Genomic DNA, 18,491 nt, shown 5'->3' with positions numbered 1-18,491 from the left:
GCCGCAGCTTGCGCTAAGAGCAGTTTTACAGCTTAATTTACCCACAGATCAGTCCAGCGAACGCCGCGCCACCAGGCGAGCGTCCGGTGGGCAGGCAGGCGGGCGGCGAGCGGCGCGGTAACGAACGGCTGTCACTTCTTCCCGCCGGCCCCGCGGGCGCCCCGACAGCGAACCCCGCCGCAGCGCGGCCGCTACCCCACAGCGACCGCGCGCGCGCGCGGACACGCGGGGCCCGCTCGCCACATCACGGGTTTTTAAAAACAGATCCCGCCGGCAGTCACGCGCCGCGCGCGGGCGGGCGGGCGGCGGGCCCCGCCGCTCCCGTTCGGAGACCCGCGGCACCGGCGCTGCGGGCGCGGGCCCCGAGCGCGGCGCGGCGCGACGCCGCCGCCGCCGCCGCCGCCGCCGGGAGCGAGCCACGCTTCCTGCCCCGCCGGGGCGTGCCCGCCGCGCGGCCCCGCCCCGCCCCTCCGAGCGCCGCTCAACGGCCGCCTCGCGTCTCGCTCCTCCGCTCCCGCCCGGCGGCCGGCTCGCGGCCTCGCCCGCGCCGGCCTCGCCGCCGTGCGCCGCCAGGCGGGGGCGGCGGGGCACCGCCGGGCTCGCACACGCGGGCGCAGTCGCGGCGGGGCGAGTGCCCGCGGAGCGCGTGCGCGCCGCCACCGCCGGCGCGCGCGGGCCCCCCGAAAAGGGCGACGGCCCGGCGCGCTCCCCCCCGCCTCCTCCGCCTCCTCCACGCTCCCCGGCACAGGCGCGCCCTGCTCGCACCGCGCATGCACGTACCCCCCGCCCCCGGCGCGCGCGCGCGCACTGAGTGCTCGTGCAGGAGGCGGCGGTGACGGCCGGAGAGACGCGCGCAGACCCCCCCCCCCCATCCCCCTCCCCAAATTCCCCCCTCCTCCCTCCCTCCCCCCCCTCCCCGGCCCCCTCCCGCGCGGCGGCAGCGGCGGCAACGGCAGCCCCCCGCGCTCCCCGGGAAGTGCGGTTCCGCGCGCGCGCGGGCGGGCGGCAGGTAAGCGCGAGCCCTCTCCCCATTCCCCCCCCCCCCCTTCCCCCCGCACCGCCCAACGGCGGGGCCGCCGCTGCGCTGCGCGCGCGCGCTCTCCCTCGCGCGCCCCCCTCCCTCCCCCGCCCGCTGCCGCCGCCCTCTGCAGCCCGGGCTGCTGGCGGCTGCACCCGTTAAAGCCCAGGCAGCTCGCGCCGGGTGAGACGGAGGCGCCGCGGGCGCGCCCGCTGCCGCCGTCAGCAGCTCGGAGCCGTCGCGCGCCTGCCTCCTTCCCGCGCGCGCGGCGGGGAGAAGGCGAGGAGGAGGAGGAGGAGGAGGACGACGCCGCGTCCAGCGACGGATGCGCACGCTGCAGCGCGCGGGCCCCGCGCGTCCGCAACAACAAAGGGGCGCGCGGCCGCGGCCCGGCGGCGGGAGCCTGGCGGCGTCTCGGGCTGCGGCGCCGCCGGCACCACGGCCACCGGCGGGGCGAGCGCCGCGCGAGAAACCGTCGGGGCGGGGGGAGGGGGGCGCCGTCCCCGCGCAGCCCCGCGAGGAGGAGGCGGCGGGGGGGGGCAGCGCCGGGCTCGCTCCGGAGAGAGGCCGCCTGCCGCTCGCGGGCGCCCCCGACGACGGGCCGGGAGCGCGGGCCGCGTCTCCTCCCCCCCGCGGGTTCCCGTGGCGGCGGCGGCGAGCGGGCCGCGGCGGCCCGGCGAGGGCTGGGCCCCGGCGGGAACCCGCCTGCGCCGCGTCCTCGCCGGCGGGTGCGCGGAGCGGGCGTGCGCCTGGCTGCCTCTGCGGCGGCGGGCACGGCCGGCAGCGCGCCTGCCGAGCCGGCACAGCTAACGTGGCGAGGCACCGAGCGCCAACAGTTACATATTTCAGACATATTTCCCCTCCGCCCCACCAACCCCCCTTTCCTGAGGTGGTAACGGCAGTGTTCAAACCACGTGTGCGTGGGAACAGTCAGACTTACTCCGCGGAGTAAGGAGCCCGGTGGCGGTGGAGTTTCCCCCTGCCGGGACTCGGTGCGGGAGATGCTCCACTCACAGAGCAGAAACTTTGTTTCTCTCGCCGCTTACACCCCCCTGCCTACTCGGCAACACTGTTTCCAGCCAATTACTTCCCCTGTAGCTGGTTCTCGCTTAGTGAGGCTCGACAACATCGCAGCAAAACTGCGTATTGCTTCACCGAACGGCGTGGGACTGCTGCTGGGTCGCTAGCAGTGGCTGCCTCACTGCTTGCTTAAAAAGAAAGCGGCGTTCTCCCCAGCTTGCAGAGAACTTGAAACAGATCCTGTCGCAGTAGTTGTTTGTCCCGCTGGATTAATGCCTTTTCCTGGGACCATAGATGCAGACAGCCCAGAGAAATGCAGACAGTCTTTCTTGGTTTTGTTGTCTTTTGCGTATTTCGATTGTTTATGTACTTCCTATCTGGCTATTGTAACATTTGGTTATGTAGGACTAAGAAAATAATTTTGGCTTTCCTCACTTTTTTTTGTTTTTCAGCCCCTGGCACTGTGTGCTGGAATGCCAGACCTGCAAAGGTGTTTGTAGGGAGGCAAATGTTCCCATACCGTGTCCCCATACACCCAAGAGTGGAAGTGGCGTACCTGTCAGCTGCTTCCATTTCGTACCTCGTGAAGGATAAATTTGAATTTAGGAAAGGAAATCCCAGTAGCTCCATGCCAGGTGACAGAGAGAGGTGTCACAACCAAATATTGGGGCCAAGCTCTTTTCAGTAGTGCCCGGCGACAGGACAAGGGGCAATGGGCACAAACTGAAGCACAGGAAGTTCCGTCTGAACATGAGGAAGAACTTCTTCCCTCTGAGGGTGACGGAGCACTGGAACAGGCTGCCCAGGGAGGCTGTGGAGTCTCCTTCTCTGGGGATATTCAAGACCCGCCTGGACAAGGTCCTGTGCAGCCTGCTCTAGGTGACCCTGCTTCGGCACGGGGGTTGGACTAGATGACCCACAGAGGTCCCTTCCAACCCCTACCATTCTGTGATTCTGTGATTAAATTTCCCTCCTCACCGCTGCATTTCCTGCTCCTGTCACAATTAGATGTCTGTGGGAGATTGGGATCGAATAATGTAAATTATGTGTTTTGCATTATCCTGCTGCTGTTTGAGTGTCTCGCTTGTTTGGAGATCTGGTATCCTTGGTGTCTCTTTCCCTGGTCCTGGATGCGCATCCATCCACAGCCCAGCCTGCTGCCCTTTGGGATGCTCACTCTGCTTGCCAGACCCTCTGCTAGGTTGGCTCAGCTCACTGATTCAGCAGAAGACGAATCACCTTTTTGATGGGTTGATTCCTGTAGAAGTTTTTCAGACTTTTAGATCTAGTGCGAAGTGAGTAGCAGGAAAGTGGAGTCAGAGAAATGAAGGAGCCAGAGGAAAGTAAACACATGGTTTGTGACAACAGCGCTATTAGGTCAATTTATACAGTTGTCTGTAGAACAGTCAAAATAACTGGCTGTTTTAACGCGCATCTTTTATAAGTTTAGATAATTGAAAATGTTGTGTTTTATCACAGATACTTAAAACAATTTTTGGAATGGATTTTATAGTTTCTTTAAATGTTACTGTCTTCCTGTCTTTCAGGCTGAAGGTGGCCCATTGTAAGGGTTAATCGTCTGTCAAATATTTGATAATCATTTGTTAAGAAAATTACCTGCATTGTTCATGGTAAGGCTTATATTTGATATTTCACATTTAGTTTGTTATGGTGACACATTTAGGGTATTTCTTATGCTTTTTTAGTAGTAACATTTCCTTTAGCTGTAAGAATGACTTCTGCTGCGGTTGGATCATACATTTACTGGGAACTGCAACTTCACTGAGAAAGTTTTTGATTTTGGATGACTGAATCAGTAAATATTGGAATAAATTAACATATCGATACAAAAAATTATCCTTTATAAATTGCTATATATCCTCTAAAGTATATAACCTAAGGGAAGACCTTTATGTGTTCACAATCTTAAAGGACGTTTAAGAGCAATGCTTTTACAATTGGAAGGACTTTTTCTGGCCATATTAAGCAAAAAAAATTATTTGGCAATTCTTTTAGTGTGTAAATGACATCAGCTGTTGGGATTTTGTGACTTGGACTACTTTATAAAAGTTACAAAACTTTCCTTTGTTATTTTACAGGAGTTTTTCATCAGTATGTCTGAAACCATTAAATATAATGACGACGATCACAAAACTGTGTTCCTGAAAACATTAAATGAACAACGTTTGGAAGGAGAATTTTGTGACATAGCTATCGTGGTTGAAGATGTTAAATTCAGAGCACATAGGTGCGTGCTTGCTGCCTGCAGTACCTACTTCAAAAAGCTTTTCAAAAAACTGGAAGTAGATAGTTCATCAGTAATAGAAATAGATTTTCTTCGTTCTGATATTTTTGAGGAAGTTCTCAATTACATGTACACTGCAAAGATTTCTGTTAAGAAAGAGGACGTAAATTTGATGATGTCGTCAGGCCAGATTCTTGGTATTCGGTTTCTGGATAAACTCTGCTCTCAAAAACGTGATGTGTCTAGTCCTGAGGAAAACACACAGTCCAAGAGCAAGTACTGTCTAAAAATAAACCGTCCCATGGGGGAACCTAATGATACCCAAGATGATGAGGTGGAAGAAATTGGAGATCATGATGACAGTCCATCAGATGTGACGGTGGAAGGAACTCCCCCGAGTCAGGAAGATGGAAAATCACCTACCACTACCCTCAGAGTGCAGGAGGCCATTCTGAAAGAGCTGGGAAGCGAAGAGGTTCGCAAAGTAAACTGCTATGGCCAGGAAGTAGAGCCTATGGAAACCACCGAATCAAAAGATTTAGGATCTCAGACCCCTCAGGCTTTGACATTTAACGATGGCATAAGTGAAGTAAAAGACGAACAGACACCAGGCTGGACCACAGCTGCTGGGGATATGAAGTTTGAGTATTTGCTTTACGGTCACAGGGAACACATTGTATGTCAGGCTTGTGGTAAGACCTTTTCTGATGAAGCGCGATTGAGAAAACATGAAAAGCTACACACCGCTGACAGACCGTTTGTTTGTGAAATGTGTACAAAGGGCTTTACCACGCAAGCTCATTTGAAAGAGCACCTGAAAATACACACAGGTTACAAGCCTTACAGTTGCGAGGTATGTGGAAAGTCTTTTATTCGTGCGCCGGATCTAAAAAAGCATGAAAGAGTTCACAGTAATGAGAGGCCATTTGCATGCCATATGTGTGATAAAGCTTTCAAGCACAAGTCCCACCTCAAAGACCATGAAAGAAGACACCGAGGAGAGAAACCTTTCGTCTGCAGTTCCTGCACTAAAGCATTTGCTAAAGCATCTGATCTAAAAAGACACGAGAACAATATGCACAGCGAAAGAAAACAAGTTACTGCAGCCAATTCCATCCAGAGTGAAACAGAACAGTTACAGGCAGCAGCTATGGCTGCTGAAGCAGAGCAGCAATTAGAAACTATAGCTTGTAGTTAAAAACTAAAGCAGAAACTTTATCAGAAATAATATAAGAAATTAAATTGAACAAAATCTATTGTTGGTATACGTTTAGACTGAGAATTATCTATTCAAGAGAACATATTTTTAGAGGATTTGAATGCTACATAGGAATGCATAGCATTGCTTGGTTAGGTATTTTAAAACATTTCAGAGATGGGTATTCTTACAATATGAAATAGTTTTGTTGTCATTAGCAGTATAATGCACTAATACCTGATTCAATTTGAGAATATGATGAAATACGCTATAAAACAGGGATCATCACCGGCTGAGATTTTGTTTCATCCAGTGTGCAATAAGCATATGGTGTCGGCATCAAAATCAGTGAGTTATATGTAAAAACGCAGACATCTCAGAAAATAACAACCGTGGAAAGGAAATACTTGTTTTTCATAGTTTTGAAAGTGTTATGCCTACAGTTTTTGAGAAACAGATGATGATTCCCTAAGCTTTATAATTCCTCATTTTTTCACCTAATGTAGGTGCTAGAGGTTGGTACAACAGAGTGTAAGGGGGGACGGTGATCAAAATGAAATTGCTTCTTATTCCATTCCCTCAGGTATCCCCTTATTTTAATCAAGGTTGCAAATTTAATGAAATACTTGCTTTCCTGGAAAAACTGCATTATTCACAATGGTCCTGGCTGGCAAAGCAGAAAGGTTGCTGCGTTCACCAGTCCTTCTGTGAGGAAAAGAGTCTGCCTCGTTTGTTTCTGTGTTCACTCTTATGCAGGCCCCCGGAGGTGGGACAGAACCACGGAGGAAAAAGGGTGCAGCGTGGAGAAGGAGACACGTTCCTTATTCGGACCCAGTAGAAATTAGTTGAAGCTAATACAGCCCGAGGCTGTAGTTTTTGTTATGCAGCTTTCAGTTCGTTTCTGGCTGTATGGCGAGTGACTGGGTGGCACTGCCAGACCTCCGCAGCTGCAGAGCGCAGCCTCGGGCTGTCGCGTGCCTGCCCGCAGCCTTCAGGCTGGGTTTTCTGTCGTGGCTGGTCATACCAGCTAATAGGTCCCGTTCGAGTTTAAAAACTTATGCCTTCTGACACGCAACCTCTTGGCAAGAGGGAACTTCAAGTGAGCTATTTCAGTCATAACTGATCCAGAATCAGTGTTCACTAGTAGTCTGTTACTTAGAGTTGCCTATTTTTTTTTTTCAGACAAGCTGGGGTAGATGCTGCTAATTTAACTGTTAACTCACAGAGTCAACAAAGTAAGTGGTCTTTGGATTGCAGTCTGCTACGTGTAGTCAACAAGAGAAGACACAATAACAGTGGTAATGTAATCCAAAGGGATACTGAGCCTTTATTTTAAATTTGTAAATACTACAGCTGTTGTCAAAACTTCGTTTGAAGTTGGAATGGGAAGAAACCTGCACTCTTGGGCACGTGGTTGGGTAACATTGATTGCTTGCGATACCTGTAGCATATGAAAGTGTTAGACCAGTTTCTGGTAAGTTACTGTGTGGTAGATCACATCTTGCTTTTCTAAATAGAAGTTGAAAATAGCATTTTTGGAACTGTTATATGGAACTTTGATTATTGATTTTTTGTTTGGTTGGGTTTTTTTACAGCTTCCTTTTATTCATGTACTCATTGGGTTAAGCAGTCAACTTAAAATGCCAATAATTGTTTGAAAGCTGGTCTGTAAATAAAACATGAACTTAATATTTTAGAAAATGTAAACTTTGGACCTTTACCAATATATTTTTTTAAAATGTTGCTTCATTTTACATTCAGTAATATTAGTTTGTAAACAAACTATACATTTTGTATCTGTGCAACATCAGAGGATGTGTATTCATTGCATTTTATTGGTTCTCTTGAGGAACATGATAAATGACCATTGTTAAAATGTTTTACTGTATATGATCATAGATATAAAGATAGTAGGTCCAAAATGGGATCTACTTTTTTTTTTCTAAATATATTAGTCTTGCTATGTTTTCTTATCTAAAATTTTGTTCATTTTTTCTTAGATGATAAAATTGGGGTTGATAAGTCTGTACAAACCAGATCTGTTGTGATAAGAGTTCAAAAGTATGAAAGATGAAGAAAGTAAATTTTCTCTAGGTCTCCTATGAAGAGTGCAAGCAGTAATGATCTTCAATTACAGCAGTGAACATTTACATTAGACATTAAGAAAAACTTTTGAAGGGTTGAATAATCTATTGTTAGAACAGGATGCCTGGGGAGGCACTGCAATTTCCACTAATGGTGATATTCAAGAACGAGTTAGACAAACATCTGTTAGGAATGGTATAAATATAGTTAATACTGCCTTGAAGCTGAGGGATAAGCTAAATAGCCTGTCAAGAAGATCCTCATTGGTTTTTTTGGAAAGTAATTGGTGAAAATGGAACTCACTGGGACAGCAGACACTTGAATGGAAAGACAGAGCTCAAGGCTTACAGTTAAAGAAAATTGCCCTCTGACATTTGTGCACAGGCAGTCAGGCTGTGAATTTGAAATTGTTATAGAAAAGCAGGCTTGCATTAGAAGACACACAACTGAGAGTGTTATAGCATTGTGTTTTACATCAGAGTAAATTCTGCTATTGTTAAAGCTTACAGCTGTAAGAGTTATACAAGGTTACAGCTATAAGGGTTGCATGATGCTTTTAGCTTTTTAAAACTGGGACAGAATGATGTTACACATACTCCGATACAAAAGTCTGCAGAGGCAGGAACAAATATTACTGTTGCACGTTCCTTGGACAGGCATGAACACCTTACATGAGGCTTGATCTTAACAGCCTGTCACAGGAACAAGTTCAGCAAAACCAATGGAATTGCTCCCATGTCAAAGGTTTTGAAAGGGGGCTTGGCCCCATGCTGGTTTCTAGCTCCTTAAGTCAGAAAACTGCTGTATGTTCCTGAGACCAACAATGACAATAATGATCAGGAAGGCAAAGGCTCAATTATTTTGTGAAGTTGAGAATTTTGTTGGCAATTTCTACTAACGATATCTGTTTTAAGGATGTGAACTTACCTTACTTCTAGTCTTTTTGAATGCCAATAGATAATATTTTCTTCCCTTCCCAATTGTTTTTATTCAAGACAGGGAGAAGGCCTAGAGTACTTAAGCTTAAAGTTTTGGAAAAGGTTTCGGAAAAGAATGTGGAGGTAACCTTAGCTGCACATTATTGTTAGTGTGTTCTAAGTTAATCCCATTCATTGTGTACATTCTGAAGGGTTGTTAGCTTGTATGTTACGAGGGTGTGTCTGTGAAGTTCAGATAAACCTGTCTGCATCTTAAGACATGACTGCTCCCAGCTCTCTCCTGTCTTGCCAGAAGATGCCATGTACAGGAGCAGATGTATGTCAGCTCCAAGCCACAGAGGATTTCCAGCATGATAAACCGTAAGCTATGAGCTGTTGATCAAGAAATGAGCAGGTTTTTATTTTTGCTTTTTTAAGAATGGCAACTTCTTTCAGAGCTTATAAGACAGTGGATGATACTCTGTCCAATTAGTGGGAATTCTGCTGCTGACTTTACTGGGGCCAGACTAGCCTAATATTCCTGACAAAGTTGTCCAGGCAAATTAGCTGATTGGTGTGCATGCAGGAGTGACAGAATGCTTTAGAAACATAGATAGCTAAAATAACATTCGGTGTGAATCAATTGTTTTTCTCAGAATTAAGTAGCAAAAAGATCATTCATGGAATTGGTCCTAAACATACACTCCTCCATCTATGGCTTGTGAGATTGGAGTCAGTTATGTCTGTAATATACATAGGATAGCAAAAATTTGGTTACTGTTTTGGCTTATGCTGAATGTCTGTCCATGTCATGATGTTAGGTGGCTAAGTGGCTTCAGTGGAACTCTCCGTGTATTGGAATTAAGTATAGGGATAGGTGTTTGCGTGACCAGGGCTGATGTGTATAATGCAGCAGCGTATTAGTTGATGTGAAATGACGTGGTTCTGGTGACCCAAATGGGTCTGTATGGTCAGCACCAGTTGAGACACCAAAGCAAAGTGTTCTCAGTTGCAGAAACATCTAAGTATTAAGGAAGCATAATCATTTATTTGAAAGTCTTTGTGTTTTAAAAGACTAAATAACTTAGAGTGAAAAGAGATATTTGAAATAAGATCGTTGCTGTTCAGTGATCTTAGCTGTGTGTTCTTAAAAATGATGGTGTGGTTTTTGTAAAGGGAAAAGGCACAAAGAGAACACTGAACTCTGGTATCTGATTAATTTCTGATCCAAATTGTGTTAGCCATGGGTGTGCAGCTGGTTATCTGGCACAACTCAGTTTGGAAACTGCAAAAGTTCAGGAAAATACGTGCTAGCCCTTCTTCACTCCCCACCCCCTCTTCTATGCACCCTTCTTATCTATATTTAAACAAATATTAGAAAATGAAGCAATTCACAGTTGAGTGCTTGTGTTTTCGTTGTTATGCTTTAGTATTTGAAAAATGTTTAAGCCTGGAGATCAGGGTTTAAGGTTGCGTGAAAGAAAATGCTGACTTAACTAGCAAGATTTTGAGGAGATTAGCTTCTATTTCATGTAAACTGCAGAATACTAAATACTCATCAAAATCTTGCCATTTAGGTACCCAAACTGGAGTTCTTTTGAAGATCAGGTCCTAATTTTCTAATCTAGAGATTGTGTTCATGATTCCAGTGAATAAGGATGTTGAATAGCTGGGTGAGATACAGAGTGAAACATCAGATGACATCAGAAAGTCTACCCTAAGCTTAGAGTATACATTTAGGGACAGATTATCTGTTCCTGAGTCTTTTATCAATTTAAACACCTCCCTGTCTTGCAGGAGAGACAAAGCATTTCTGAAACAAAGTACATCTACTGATAAGAAGATCCTACTTTTCTGAATGTAAACATTTACACGTCAGTACAGAATAGGATGATTCTACCTAGAAGGTAAAGACAGACCCAGGGAATTTTCATCTCTTTCAAACAGCTAATCTGTAGATCACAGTAGTATGCCCAGTCAGACAGAAATGTGCATGTTTCATTAAAAATTCCATTACAGCAGTTGGTCTGTCATTTGTCTCCCTATAGGTCTAAAACAATTACAATGACTTTCATTGTGGAACAGATGGAGGGTTTCCATTAATAGATTTTGTTAAATAATGTGTCAGAAGAGTCGAAACATCTTTTCTCAGGAATGATTTTTGAATGTAATACAAGAAATCTGAAATAATAGGATAGCTAAAAATAGTGATTTATACAACATCGATATGTTTTTCAATGTGTTTCTCTCCACTGTCCCTTTGTATTCTTTTTTATTTGCAGACTCTGCTCCTTCACATACTTACAGAACTCTGAAACTTTATGAACCTTAGCGGTTCCAATGTGAACAGAACTAGAGCCATCATGCTGCGAGCTCTTTAAAATAGAAACAGAATTTTGAAGTCTTACTGTTTTTTAATAATCTGTAGATAAGCATCTGATTTTTAATAGATAAACTTGAAATACACGTAGACCATATGAATAAAGTTGTTCCATGTTTGACATCTTTGGCAAATGGATATCAAAAATCATGGCCAAAGCAGAACTTCCAGATACCTATATACCTTATCCTTTCTATATATGTATATATATGTTATGTTTTTTTGAGTCTGTAGTTTTTGAAAGAACAGAAGCTTATAAAATAAGTGGTGCTAACAAGAAATTGAAACTCTTACTGAATGGAAATTCCAAATTATTTTCTTTTTAATAATACTGAGCCATTTTGAATAAGTATATGACAATAACTACGTATTATGTATTATGCATATAAATAGTTTTAAAGCTGTATTTTAGTGCAGAAGTAAAAGAAATTAATGGAAATAATGTAGTGAATGTTGATTGTCTTTATGGAATCATAAAATCACAAGAATTATTAACATTGAGAATTTCAACTTCTTCCACCAAAATGTCAAAGCGCTATTCTGTTTTAGAAAAATGTATTTTCTGATGCAGCACCGTTCTGTTAAAAACAGTAACACCACCACCACCACCACCACAACATACCCCACAGTGCCTGCATTTGGAGTTTTCTGACCTCTTCCCAATGGCCTATTTATACTTTTAATATGAGTAATCTTCATCTGCAAGCAATTTAGCTGCAGGGAAGCTCAATCTGTAGAATATTTTTAAAGACAAAAATATTCTAGGTTTTCTTTCTTTGCTAATAAATACCCATTTTTTTCAGGGTCAAGGGTACCACAAGCAGTGCTTACAGGAACGAACCACTGTAGTGGGATTGCAGATTGCTCAGACGAGAGGATGTAGAATAGTAGAACTCCACTTTGAGATCAAAAACTAATTTCTTCCTACTCTAGAAATTGGAAATGTTACTGCCACGAGATCCTGTGTAACTTCAGGCAGGAGTTCCTCTTCAAGGGAAGTTATTAGTTCTCTGTGGGTGATTTATGGCTGTTTTTTACTTGTCATCAGCATAATTGGGGTTTGTGAGAGTAGAGTTTTCAGGACTGCATCTTTAAAGATATTAATTGGTTCTGTTTTGCATGCTGTCAAAGATTTTTTACATGTTTTTGTTGTGTTTAAGGTTGCATGGTGAAAGTTAGGGAGAAGAGTTGGAATAAAAGGAAGAATACACTGTGAAAAATGTTCTAAACATTGCATTTATTAAACTCCAAGACAAATTACATGCAAATTTTTATTTAAAGTATTTATGGTACGTTATATATAAGAACATGTTTTCACTTCCTTAAGGAGTCAGTACCCCTAGATGATAATTTGCTGATTTATTTTCATTACCTTAACACTTTAGCATCACTGTATAGATCTATTTTTCCTGGTTATGAAAATCATAGTTTATCTGTTCATACAGCTCTGTTGCACTAGGCAATTATACTGCCTGTCTATAGCTAAGCAGCATTTAACCCTTTTTCCTCTACGCTAGGGGATCCATCTTTTTTGTATCCCAAATAGCCCATTATCATTCCCCCATTTCAAATAACCAAAGTTTTCATGCGATGTGCTTAGGACATTAAGGAACGTTTTCTCAGATGGCAGCAGGGTTTGATCTGATTACTTTGCGATGACGTAAAGTGAATAGAAGGTTCTGTATGAAAAAGTACTTTGCAATGGAATATTTCTCTATATTTATTTCAAAAGTTAAGCATTGTTTTTTATTTGTTTCTGTTCCGCTATAAACCTTCTTTTTTGAGAATACAGTCTTCTAAAGGCACAGCAAAGTCGACTTTGTATGGTAAAGCTTAATTCTACTGAAAGGGTGAGTCTTGTTCCTTCTCCCCTCCTTTCCTGCCCACAAAGGTGTCTGCTGGACTGCTGTGCCAGTGCAAGGTAAGTGATGAAGGCAGAAGGCGGGAGCTGGGATGAGGGTAACCAGGAAGGAGCAGGACGTTGTTATTTCAACTGTAGTGGAATGAGTGACAGCTCGCTCTGTCTTGTGTAGTCACCCGGTTAAAGTTTGTCTTGTCTGGACAAATATCAGTCCTAAGTTATGTTCTTTTATTCTTCTTGAATTCTTTGCTTTTGAAGACTTTTCAGGGTGGAGAGGTTCAAGTGAAGCTGAAAAGCATTTCACCTATTTCTCCAGGTAGAGCTATGGTAGAGCTGATACTCTGATTACCATTGATATGCTGGATAGTAAGTGCTGTTTTGTTAACAAACTAATGGCTGTCAGCTTTGATCCAAAAATGATCTGTTCTCACTGTTCTTGGAGCACAGGAACACACTCAACACTCTTTTTAACTTAAACCTATTTGTCTGTCCCAGGTGATAACAAAAAGAGAGAAGTAAAGCACCAAGGCAGTAGGCTTCATGTCCAAGGCACAGCTAAGGCACAAGATGTTTCACTGTTTTCAAATTAAGGGGAAAGCTAAATGAGGTCAAGGATCAGATCCATGGTGGTTTAAGACAACCAAAGTTGTAGTTGTGGCAATTTATTTTTGTTCTTTTGCCTGCAGTAGTACTCGTACGATGTCTCAGTTTACTGCTTCACAGAGAGCCGAAGCACCTGAAAGCTAATTGCTGGTTTGAGGCATATTTTTCTTAACCTTCTTAGCAGCCGCACGATTGCCTCAGTGCTAGGGTCAGCGGAAGAGCAGCGCCAATTTAGATCGACTTTGGCTGTTGAGGAGCTGCCTCCTGAGACAGCAGCTTTCTGTTTCGCCTGCTGTAGTATAACTGCAAGTTGTTGCTAGAAGGGGCAATCCCATTCTCCCCTTTCCTCTTTTGCTCTTACCTTTTGCACCTCTTTCCTCTGTCTTGTTTCCTTCGGATTTAATGGCTTTTGTGGCTTTAGGGTAAGCCATTCGAGCAGGTTTCTGTAACAAAGCAATTCAGTGCTTCAGTGAGTTAAAGTTGACCTACCTTGTCAAACCAATTCATTAGACTTGATCCAAGGCAAGGAGCAGGAGCACATAGTTAGAGTTAGGAGAGCGAGAGGAGCAGGACTTGCCCAACTTTGGCATCACATATTAAATACAAGGTGAGGAAACGCAGCACTAGTTGCAAAGTGTTTGTGAGAAGCAGCCTGGCAGCAGAAAGGACCAGACAGAACTCCTTTGCAAGAACCACTGGTGGTAGACTTGCGGGATTTTGGAGAGGGAGGTGTGTGTGCTTCATTCCCGCTTTTTCAGAATGGAATTTGGGGTTTGAAGTTGTGGTGTTTTTGTTTTCTTTTTTATTATTTAAATTCATCTGACCCTATTTGCCTCTCATACAACAATCCTACAAAGCCTTGAATTGTGACAAATTGCTCAGGTTAAGGGGAAAAGAATAGTTATAAAAGGCAATAAGTATTTACTTCACTGAAGGGCAAAAATTATAACCCCAAAAGGATGAATATTTGTATTTTTACAACATAAGTTAATGTTTACAAGTGTTAGAAGTCGACAATATTCACTTCATACTTATTTAGGTCTATTTTAGGTCACTTACTGTATAAAAATCATCAAACAATCTTTTTAGTTGTTGCAAATAATATAAATCCAAAGCATAGGGACAGATTCTGTATTTCATTACGTAATGTCAGCTAGACTGATTTCATGTTAATAATTTTTTTTTCTGCCTTTCTAGTTTAGTCTTCTATGGTAAACTTGAAGGTTCTAAAACGATTGATTTTGATTTCTTTCCAGTTATAAGTATTAATCCATTTGAAGGCCTTAATATAAATATCGTAGGTACTTTTCCATTTCCATTTGGTACTGCAGATTAAGGAGTTTTCAATGTAGTTCTTCTTTTGTGTAGCGGAGGCTGTGGAAGGCATTCTTTTTTGAGAGTTGCCTTCTTTCAGTGAGAAGTTATTCCCTGGAAATGAGTTCTGTTCTCTGTTGTTTCTCATGGTTTTCTGTGCTTTACTTTTAACAAGACTGTTTTTCCCCATCTGAAACAACAACATTTGAGTATTTTATTTTTACAAGATACCTTTTTTTATATTGCAGCTATTACTGATTTTGTTATTTTACCCAGTAATATTTTACTAATTCATCCAGATTTTCCAGTAAGATTTATAAAAATCATGGCCACTATATTCTCGCTTTTAAAGTGTAAAATAAAGCTTAAACCAGGATTTTGAGGCATAAACTTTTTAATGCTGGTGTAAGGTTTCAATCTTGTAACTTTTCAGCACTGTATGTGAAACCTTACACTTCTGAAAAGCAGATCTCGTTGAATGCTTCTATTGGAGAGACTTGATCTTTTAAAAAAATAAACATATTCTAACTTTGTGTCTGGAATTTGCGATCTTAAATAAGGGAAAAGAGTTCAAATCTGTCTACTTGGTAAGTAGGAAGGAGCAGCTATACCCTTGCTTTTGTATTTCAGATGAGTTAGAGGTCTGAAGATAACTGGGCTTGTTTGCTGCATTAACAACTATGGACAGCTATACACACAGTAACAGTTAAAACTTACAGTTTTTAAAGTGTGCGACAGGCAAGTTTACTTAAGCTGGAGTTGTGCCATTCAGTCTGCAAAAAACTTGTAATACATCAGAAATTCTTACTTTAAAATGTCATGGCCGCCATCATAAATGGAGGTATGTTAGACACAAATATTTTAATTAAAGTTAACATTTACCCATTTGAAGAGAGTTAGTAAATGTTTTCAATATGAAACACGGGCTTAATTTTCCACTTCAGTAATTAATTTTTCTTTTATCCTATTGTATTACTTTCTCGTAGATTTCCTATCATTCCAAGGATGGATTAAATGCAGAGGGGAACCCTGATTCGATGGATGTGATATATTCTGCTAGAGTAGGGATGTCCTGTTACAGACACTTTTCAGCTGAATGGGGATTATGCTCTGTGAATCTTGCTAACCTAATTTAAAATTTTGTTACTCTACTGTTTTAAATCCTTTCTTTTGTAACAAGGTTGATGTTTTCAAACGTAATTTAAAATTCATATATATATCTTATTTGGCCAAACTGTTTTGGTTTTGGCCATGCATGATTAAATCCCCATCCTTTTGACTCTATAGGACAAGTTAGTAAACCGCATTGTGTATTTACTGTTTGTATTTTATATTGGTGTGATTCAGAATAGTTTCCCATTCTCAGTTCTTGAACAACCTAAGCTGTTTAGTAACGTGTTAAAAAGATTATTTTGGTATTTAAATTTTACATGTCTTTGTTCTCTTTGAGCATTAAATTAAGCATGTAGTTTAATATTTATGTTGTTTACATTTATCAAAATGTTACATCTGAATTTATTGAGGACTTTAATGAAATAGGATTTTCTGGCAAATTTGGAAATCCCTGCATTTATTGTAGAGCTGACTTCTCTCCTTAGCTCACTGGCTAGCAGTTTTGCCATGGGTCATAAATACTTCTTTGCTTCTCTCTTTTTAAGTTCTTTGAAGACCTGAGCACATGCCTAATTTTATGACTTGTGCCAAGTTACACACACCAAAAAGCTGTGGTATGATCAGGTTCTTAAAACATTTTTTTATAGAAAAGATGAAGACACGTGCAAAAATACTCATCTTTAGTCTAACATATGTGGTGTTGTGCCAGTAGAACAGAAAGGGTTTGAAGATGAGAATTCTACTTGCAGCAGACTCCCAAGCTATCTTATGAGTTTTAGCATGATGCAGAATAGTATGGCCTTGTCCATGTCATGAGTCAACAGTTGTATGTGAGGTCCTTTAAAGTCTCTTCTTATGTTTCCTTGTCCCTGCTAGATCCAGAGTCATTAGCCAAGGACTTGACTGGACTGAATTCCTTGTTATATGAAAGAATTCCTGTGTGATCTAACAGCTCTGAATGTTGGACTGTGACTCATTTGTCTGTTTCAGTGAAGGGACTGGCTGTCTACAGAGGTGTGGCAGGTGGGAGCAGCAATTACTTTGGCTCCACTGATTTTTGCACAGTTGTATATATAGTAATGTTTTATGTGAATCATTCAGTCTTGTGATTAGACCTATTATCTAGGTCTTTGTTTCTTACTGGTTGGGTTTTACTTTGGTTTCAGCTTCACTGTAATTTTGACTCCCATCTATAACATAAAGCTAACAATTTACTTCTTGTGGGACTGTTGGAAGATAATCATTGATGGGTGCGAGGCATTCAGATATTGTGAGGGCAGCGATGTAATCAGCTAGAGAGATTCCCTACATGGAGTTGGGGCTTTTGGGGTCTCTTTACATGCTCTGAGAAGTCCTGGGGTGGACTCATCCTTGTGATATTTCGAAAATAAAACAAAAAACCCCAAAACTGTACTGTGTTTCTCCTAGAATATATCTAAAATTTATCCATGTTTGTAAATCTCAGCCCTGGACTACTGTGCAGTTTGTCAGATTAGTTAAGAAAACTGAATAGACTAAAGTGTTGAAACTCTAATGGCCACATTTATCTTTAATCTAATGGTATTCACTTTTTCCTGTGAAATGTTGCATATTCTTGCTGCTGACTTTCAAGGTCTCGTCTTTGGCTGCTGAAAATCTGTGCATTGCTGCTCTTCTGGAGTACTCGTGGAAAGGTAACAGGCTTTACATTTACTTCCTTCTTCAGGAGAATGGTACTTGTACCAGTTTGGATTTTTCTCTTTTCCCTTCGGTGTTTATTCCCTACATCTGTCTGTTAGAGGTATATTAATTACAGAGGCATTAATTGTTCCAGTTTAAATCCAGGACACTGAGTAGTATGATGCCTGCCATACCAATTGCCGTTTGACACCTCAAATATTTATCCAATTAATTTTAGATATTTTTTGCTGACACTCAGTCACAGTTACTTCCTCTAGTCAGTGTTCTTGCAGTTTCAGATGTAATGTATTGCACCTTGGCTAGTAAAGTTTTTTACTCTTAATCTTAACCACAAGTTAGTCAGTGACTGTAATTGCTCTTTGCTGACCTTTATGATAGTACCACATATAGCAAAAGTTATCAAGTAGTTCAAGCAGTTTTCTGACCACATTCATCTCCCCTCCCAAAGAGCTAGGTTTGATTATTGGTGTTCACAAATGTGAGGAAATAAAAAAAAAAAAAAAGGCTCAAAGCTAGTTTATTCTCAAAGTTGTGGAGAAAGCTTTTTATAAAATATAAAATGAGCATTTGATAGAGACATAATGAAATCTTCCTGATTATCTCTTTTTATCTCTGTATTATTTTATTATAAAATGTTTTCATTTGTATTTAGGTAATTACTTCTAGACGATTCTTCAAGAAACACTCAGGTGCGTACCTGTAAAATGTTCGCTGTACATTCTTGTTAATAAAACATTGAAACATTGAACATCTTCAGGTAAAAATGGCTTCTTCCTTAAAACATATTTACTAAGCTTCTGAATCTGTGGGACCAAATAATTGTTTTCAGCTCCGTTAGAATAAAGGGTTTACTTCAAATGTAAAACCATAGAATTACAAATAGCAACAGATGATTTGAAGTGACATGAGTCAACTTGATTTTTGTAACTGTCTAAAAATGTTAAAGTTAACAGTTAAAAATATTAAAGTTCTTAACAAAGTACCCTCTAAGTAAGTCAAGACTTCTTCAAAAAAATCTTTGAAGATATATACTCAAGTATTTTTAAGTCTCCTTAGA

General features: G+C 42.4%; 1 protein-coding gene across 7 annotated transcripts in view; it reads left to right on the top strand.

Moving 5' to 3' along the window:
• The first annotated feature begins 925 nt into the window (after window positions 1-925).
• The window catches only part of ZBTB14 (zinc finger and BTB domain containing 14), a 30,255-nt gene continuing 12,689 nt past the window's right edge, over window positions 926-18,491 (top strand). For 3 of the 7 annotated variants that reach the window (XR_012763451.1, XR_012763452.1, XR_012763450.1), the window contains exons 1-8: window positions 926-1,009; window positions 3,586-3,669; window positions 4,138-6,955; window positions 8,562-10,390; window positions 11,667-15,482; window positions 16,631-16,777; window positions 17,367-17,427; window positions 18,087-18,123. Coding sequence is in view for 1 of the 7 variants with exons in the window: in XM_075416416.1 (XP_075272531.1) it covers window positions 3,667-3,669; window positions 4,138-5,481 (1,347 nt within the window). In the remaining 6 variants the exon portion in view is untranslated. Of the gene's footprint in view, window positions 1,010-3,585; window positions 3,670-4,137; window positions 8,532-8,561; window positions 10,391-11,666; window positions 15,483-16,630; window positions 16,778-17,366; window positions 17,428-18,086; window positions 18,124-18,491 lie in introns of those variants that run through there. The other 4 variants (XR_012763455.1, XR_012763453.1, XR_012763454.1 and 1 more) reach the window with 4 other exon arrangements.

Source organism: Opisthocomus hoazin, chromosome 3, assembly GCF_030867145.1.
Source record: "Opisthocomus hoazin isolate bOpiHoa1 chromosome 3, bOpiHoa1.hap1, whole genome shotgun sequence".
Classification (NCBI taxonomy): domain Eukaryota; kingdom Metazoa; phylum Chordata; class Aves; order Opisthocomiformes; family Opisthocomidae; genus Opisthocomus; species Opisthocomus hoazin.
The sequence above is the reverse complement of the archived record's forward strand: the minus strand, read 5'-3'. Positions and strand labels throughout refer to the sequence as shown.